At 57.2% G+C, this 5876-nt stretch overlaps 1 protein-coding gene and 1 long non-coding RNA gene across 2 annotated transcripts; both read right to left on the minus strand.

The window, feature by feature from the left end:
* Positions 1 to 752: 752 nt before the first annotated feature.
* Positions 753 to 3271, minus strand: LOC131402411 (ral guanine nucleotide dissociation stimulator-like). Its single transcript, XM_058537185.1, has 5 exons — positions 3249 to 3271; positions 2734 to 2808; positions 1637 to 1758; positions 1335 to 1435; positions 753 to 1028 (listed from the first exon to the last, which is right to left on the minus strand). Exons 2-5 carry the CDS (start codon positions 2749 to 2751, stop codon positions 904 to 906), a joined length of 366 nt encoding a protein of 121 aa, XP_058393168.1. The 5' UTR covers positions 2752 to 2808; positions 3249 to 3271; the 3' UTR covers positions 753 to 903.
* Positions 3272 to 3281: 10 nt separating this feature from the next.
* Positions 3282 to 5447, minus strand: LOC131402412 (uncharacterized). Its single transcript, XR_009218636.1, has 3 exons — positions 5399 to 5447; positions 4839 to 4908; positions 3282 to 3317 (listed from the first exon to the last, which is right to left on the minus strand). It is a non-coding gene; the product is annotated as an uncharacterized LOC131402412 (long non-coding RNA).
* Between the last annotated feature and the right edge of the window lie 429 nt (positions 5448 to 5876).

A 5876-nucleotide genomic window follows, 5' to 3' on the forward strand; every position in this document is an offset into this window, starting at 1 on the left:
GTCCTATTGTAGGTTTAAAAGCTGCCTCATGAATCTTTTCCTCTGGATATGAAACAAGTGGGAAAAGGACTTCCATGGCATGGGCCAGGATCCCAGGAGGATTCCAATCTAGGCGAAGGGTGAACAGGGAGCCCTAGAGGCGGCCTGATGGGGATGTCCTGTCGGCCCTTAGTCCATCAGCACATGGTCTTCCTCTGGCCTTGTCTTTTCCACATGCAAACTTTTATCTTTTTACATTTTTTCCTCATTTAGTGTTGATGCAAATCTAGAGACTGATTAGAAAACGGTAACTTCCAATAGTTGGTCAAAAGAAACCTCAATGGGAGAAGCAGAAAACATCCTTCTTCCTGGAAAGCTGTAGAAAGACAGCCGCTGCCCTGGGGAAGGACATGGTCCTGGCAAGTGGTATTTGAAAGACATCTACATTTCAGTGGTTGTTGCTCTGCCTGGGAAAGTCCCTCCAACCTCTACATCCAGGGAGATCTGAGGGGCTGTCTCTGCTCCTGGCCCAGGTGAACCACACTGAAATGCACCTGTCCTCTGAGGAAGGGGGACTTGAGGGTGTCATTCAGTAGCCAGGGAGGGGACTGGCCGTCCTCCCTTCTCCCACATACCATAAGCTCTGACCATACATGAGTTCTTAATTCAAGGCGGAATGTGAGATTCTGTGTCTCATTTACATGAGCATAAGCAGTGAAAGAACCACACCACAACACCCAGGCTGTGACAGAAACAGAACTTACTGCAACATTCAAATCTGATATTTACTCTTAAACATATACTAATGCTCCTCCTCAATGGATAAACAGTCCCTGGGGTGCAGATGTCAGGGATTTGGAGGGGGGTCGTGCCCTCCGCCTGGGGCTTTAGGGGAAACCAGGGAAAGTCTTCAGATGTCCTCCTTCACTTGGGGTGGGGGGGGAAGAGCTGACCCGCTGCACCCCGAGGGTCCCAGTGGCCCTGCTGCTCAGGAGGAGCTGCACTTGTGGTCTCCAGAGGGTTATGGCTCCTTGCCAAGGGCACGGTGGCTGAAGAGAAGAAACAGACTATTTTGGGGAACCTTCCTGAGATTCACGGCACACCTCCCTGCCCCACAACACTCTTATCCAAACCCTGTGCCGAGTGCTCAGTCCATCAACAGCACCTCGTTTGTCCCTGATGGGGGAGGCATCATTTAGCATCACTCATTTAAGAGGAGGCAACCGAGTCCCAGAGAGGAGAGGGGAGCAGCCTGTCCCAGGCCTGGCCAGCACTGGAGCTGGGATCCAGGCCCATGCTTAGCCCGAAGCTGTACTGAGCCCCTGGATTCAGTCGCTGCTGCTCCTGACACTCACTCGGCCCTGAACTGGAGGATGTCCGGTTCCTCTTTCTCCTGAAGAGCCGCATTTTGCTCGTCTTCTGGTGTGTGGGCTCCAGCCGGCAGGAGAGGCAGTAGCTACAGGACAGAGTGGCCTGTGAGCTACCAGGAGCCGCACCTCAGGTGTCCCTCCCAGAGCCTGCCAGCAGCTGAGTCCCGGTGCCCCATGGGTCACCACGCAATGAGGTCTGGGGCTGATCAGGGAGCCAGGCCCCACGCTCTGCAGCCGGCCGGCCGAGAGAGTCTGGCCTGCCCTCACCCAACTCCTGTGCCCCTCACCTCTCATCAACACTGAGGGGCTCCATCGCCTGGAACCAGGCCCCAAATCGCTCCTCGGGATTCAGGTCATATTCACTTGCAGCCTGCTGGAGCAGCTGGATCTTCCTAATGACTTTGTATTTCTGGGAGGAAGGACAGGATGCAGACAGGTCCCGGGTGGGGAACCCTGCCAGGGACTTGTGCGGAGTGAGGATCTGGTCTGGGGTCTGTGCTCACTCGGGAACCCTCCTTCCTTCCCACTCCATTCAGGACTTGCCTGTCCTCACAGTTGGCTTGAATTAGTTCCTCATCCAGGAAGGTGTCCTTGATGCCAGCCCCTCCCGCACCCGCCAACGTGATGGGATTCCCAGCTTTGTAGTATCTAACTGTCCCAACAAATATAAGACCCGAGGGATGAGGACACGTGACATCTTGCCACGGGAGGTCTGTGATTTCCACTTCCCCACCCTCCCCACAGCTGCTGACCTCACGCCATTTCTGGAAGTTGACCAGATTTCCCTGGAAGGGAGACAGCCAATGTCCATCAGTAACGGCCCCCTAAGCCCATAACCAGCCCCCATCCCACCCCTTCTCAGGCTGCAGGAATGTCAGGGCCCAGCAGAGGGCAGACCTTCCACAAAGAGAACTTGACACTGGGCCAGGCTCTGGGCTCCAGAGCAGGAGGGACAGGGGAGCTGAAGCCAGAGACCTTGCAGCCCACCCATTTCTGATGACAGACGGGAAGACTGAGGCCTCAGGCAAAAAGGGACAGCTGGACCACAGATGTGCTTCCTCACTTGCAGGGGCTGATGGCACTCCCCCAGGGGCAGGGCCCAAGGGGGAGGCTGAATCCAGCTCAGACACAGCCTCCTGCAGCTTTGCAGGCAGGCAGCTATGAGCTTCACTAGTCCTGAGAGCCTGGTAGGGGGCTTACGCGGAGCCTCCATTCACGCATCACTAAGACGGGCCTGACTCTGACTCCCTAGCTCCCAGGGGTGGCCATGATGCTCTCATGAGAGGAGGTTTGCCAGGTACAGAGAGCTCAGGGCCCAGTGCAAGGCTCTCGCCTCCCAAACCACAGGATCCTGCTCCCTGGCCCCACCTCCAGGCTCACTCACTTGTAGATCATCCTCCATCCCAATGTCCAGCAGTTTCAGGTGATTGAGGAACGTGCCCAGGAAGGGGACGACACCCTGTGAAATCAGGGTGGGAGTGGGGATGAGTCCCAGCTCTCAGGTGCCCCCATGGACCCTCCCCCAAATCCCTTCACCCCAGCCTCCTGCCCACCGCAGACTCCCACAGAGAGCAGCCTAGGACCCTCAGCAGCCTCCCCCCTGTAGCAGCCTCCCCCCTGTTGCACCCTCCAGGACCACCCAACGTCCCCCGTCAGCTACCAGGGGCGGCTTTTGGCAAATCCCAGGGTGTGCGGTCCCTGCCACTCCCCCCGCAAATCCATCTTGCGCCCAGCCATTCCAGGCCTCCTCCTGGTCACTTCCAGGGCAGGCATTTCAGGCTCTGGGGCTCCAGGAGCTGGGCTGGAGGAGGAGGGACCCCTCTCTTGGGGAGGCCTCCAGCCGTGAGGGGTGAGACCCCCTCCTCTGACACCTGGACCCTCCCCCTCAGGCCCCCTCACCTGCTGCTGCTGCCTCTCCTGGGCTCCCTGGAGGTCCATCTCTTGGGTGGCCCACACAGAGTTCACCTCCTGCAGGGTCAAGGACAGGCTCAGGGAGGCCATGCTACCTTCCCCGTGTCTCCCAGGCCCCTGATCCTGGACCCTGGACATCTGATGTCTATGGCGGCTCCCATTCCAGAGTGATCTGATTCTAGATCACTCCCAGCTCCAACACTCCCTCCTCTGTGCCCTCAGGCCTGCCTAGGCCCCTAAGCCTCTCTCCTCCTCAAGAAAGTGTGAGGAGGACTCCCATGCCTCCCAGGGTCCCCTGAGGACTGTGTCATCTGACTGTCACCAGTGCTCTCCCCTCCCCCCTCGAGGAGGAGGAGCACAAAGCCGCTGCACATTCCTCTCCCCCTTGTACCTCATCACCCCTGTGAGGCCTGCACCACAGATCATCTCCCTCCATTTCCCAGATGAGGAGACCGAGGCCCACAGAGGGGTGGTGACTTGCTCAGGGGCCACAGAGGAGAGACCACTCCCCCTCCCAGCCAGAGGCCCTGGCCCCCGGCCTTCACTCCTCCTCCAGACACACCTCTGACCAAGGCCCTGTCCTCTGGACTCTCGGGGTGTGTTGAGGCCCTCAGTCAGCCTGAGCCATGGATCGGGAGGCACAAGGTGTCTCAGGGGGCATATCCAACTGGCTTCTGCCTGTCCCAACCCCTGGGGTTTTCTGACTCCAGCTGGACCTGAGGCCATGCCAAAGGCCTCAGCTCCCTAGGATCCCCTCAGGATGGTCCCTGCACAGAACTCCTCCTTCATTCACTCAGGAAGGGGACCCCCTTGTGCCACATCTGAGTGACAGTGTAGGGGGTGACCAGGGCGTTGGGTGATGGTGACATTTGCATCCTTTTTTACTTGGAACCTTCTAATGTCCTGCCAGGAAGGTCCATTAAGAATCTGTAGGTTCCCCGATAATTCTCATTGCCATCTGGGGTGTATCCTTATCAACAAGTCACCTGGGGAGACTCTCACTGAGTTTTCAGCAGTAACCACTATCGGGATAGAGTGCAGAGTCCCAGAGAGCACACAGTTCTGTGCCAGATCCACCATTCGTTCCAAGGCTGGGCAGCCCCTGTGTCCACCTGGCCTGTGTGACCACACAGTGCCCGTCCCTGGGGCAGGCAGAGTGCCCTTCCCTGAGAGGTGCAGTGCAGATAGAAGGAGCAGCAGGGACCTGGCTTCCTGAGGACAGACCGGGCTGCTTTAGGAGGAAAGGAACCCCCACCCACTCCATCCACCCGCCAGCCTGGAGGAAGATGAGGGCCAGCTGATGGGCCCGCATGGAAGCTAGAGACCTGCTCATTCTGCCAGCTCCTCACCTCCTGGAACAGTCCAAAAAACACCACTCTATCCCGTGACCAAGGCCTCCTGCCCCAAACAGTCCCCACCTGCCCTTGCAGCTCACACCACCTGCTTCCTGTCAATCTGGACAAAACAGACCGTTATGTCTCAGAGAAACTTTCAGTGAAAAACTAGCCAAAGCACACTCTGCCTGGTCCCTCCTCCCCCCTCCCCTCCCCTCCTTCCAGATCTCCAGCCTCCACGCACCTCCATGAGCAGCTTCCTGCTCTCCCGCTGGTCCGTTTTGCACAAGGTTTTAAATTTTTGGCAGTTCCTCCTGAGGAGGGAAAAAAGGAAAGAAACACTGTGGGGTGGTTTAAGGGTAAATCCCTTTTGTTTGAAAACCCAGAATTATCCAGACAGCCTGGATGAGCGTTTTCAATGTGTGCTCTGAGCCCTGAGGTCTCTGGGACTGGGGAGGGAGCTCTCCTGTTGTCACCTGGGGCCTTCGTTCTCTTATCTACTGAACAAATCTGTTTTAAACAGTCTTGATTTCAGGTGGACAGAGAGTTCTGTTGCTGCAAAGCAAACCCTTGAAAATGTTCAATTTAGTTCGAGCCAGGGTCTGGCACTTAGGGAAACTGATTCCTAAAGCAGAACCACTGGCCTAAGTTTCCAGAAAGACTCCAAGCCTCCCAACCAGGTCAGACCCTGTCCCCAGGGTTCACTGTCTCCCAGGATGTCCCAGCTTACTGAAGGGCAGTGGCAGCCCTGTGGGGGGTGTCTGGTTCACCCAGGTGGTGACGCATGGAGAGAGGCCTACGCACCTGGACACCCGTCCCCACGTCTTTTTTAAACGCTGAATGGAGGGGCTCTGCAGGGCCCAGAGGATGGCATGGAGTGATGAAAGGTTCCTCAGGCCTTTGCACTCCTGGGGAAGGGAAGGGAATGAGCTGTGAGGGGAGCTGGAGCCCTGCTTCCTCTGGCTTTGGTCACCTCATGGACGTCCCCTGTCCTGGATGAGACAGAGGCTCTGGAAACCTGAGAAGAGCACAGCTAGACCCTGAGGAGGAACACTCCCAGGGAGGAGGATTTTAGCTCAAGCCAAGGAAGGAGCCCAGGAAGGGGTGAGCATCCCACCACTGGGACCAGGAGTCAGGTCATTGAGACACTGGCAGGAGGGGCCTAAGGACTGTGCAAAGGCTCAGACCACAAACTTCAATCCTGACAGCTGGAAAAGGAGAAGGGGCAGTTCCCACGACTCCAGAGAGGGGCTCAGAGGGCCTCCCACATCTTACCTTGGCC

This window comes from Diceros bicornis, unplaced genomic scaffold, assembly GCF_020826845.1.
Source record: "Diceros bicornis minor isolate mBicDic1 unplaced genomic scaffold, mDicBic1.mat.cur scaffold_100_ctg1, whole genome shotgun sequence".
NCBI classification, from domain to species: Eukaryota; Metazoa; Chordata; class Mammalia; order Perissodactyla; family Rhinocerotidae; genus Diceros; species Diceros bicornis.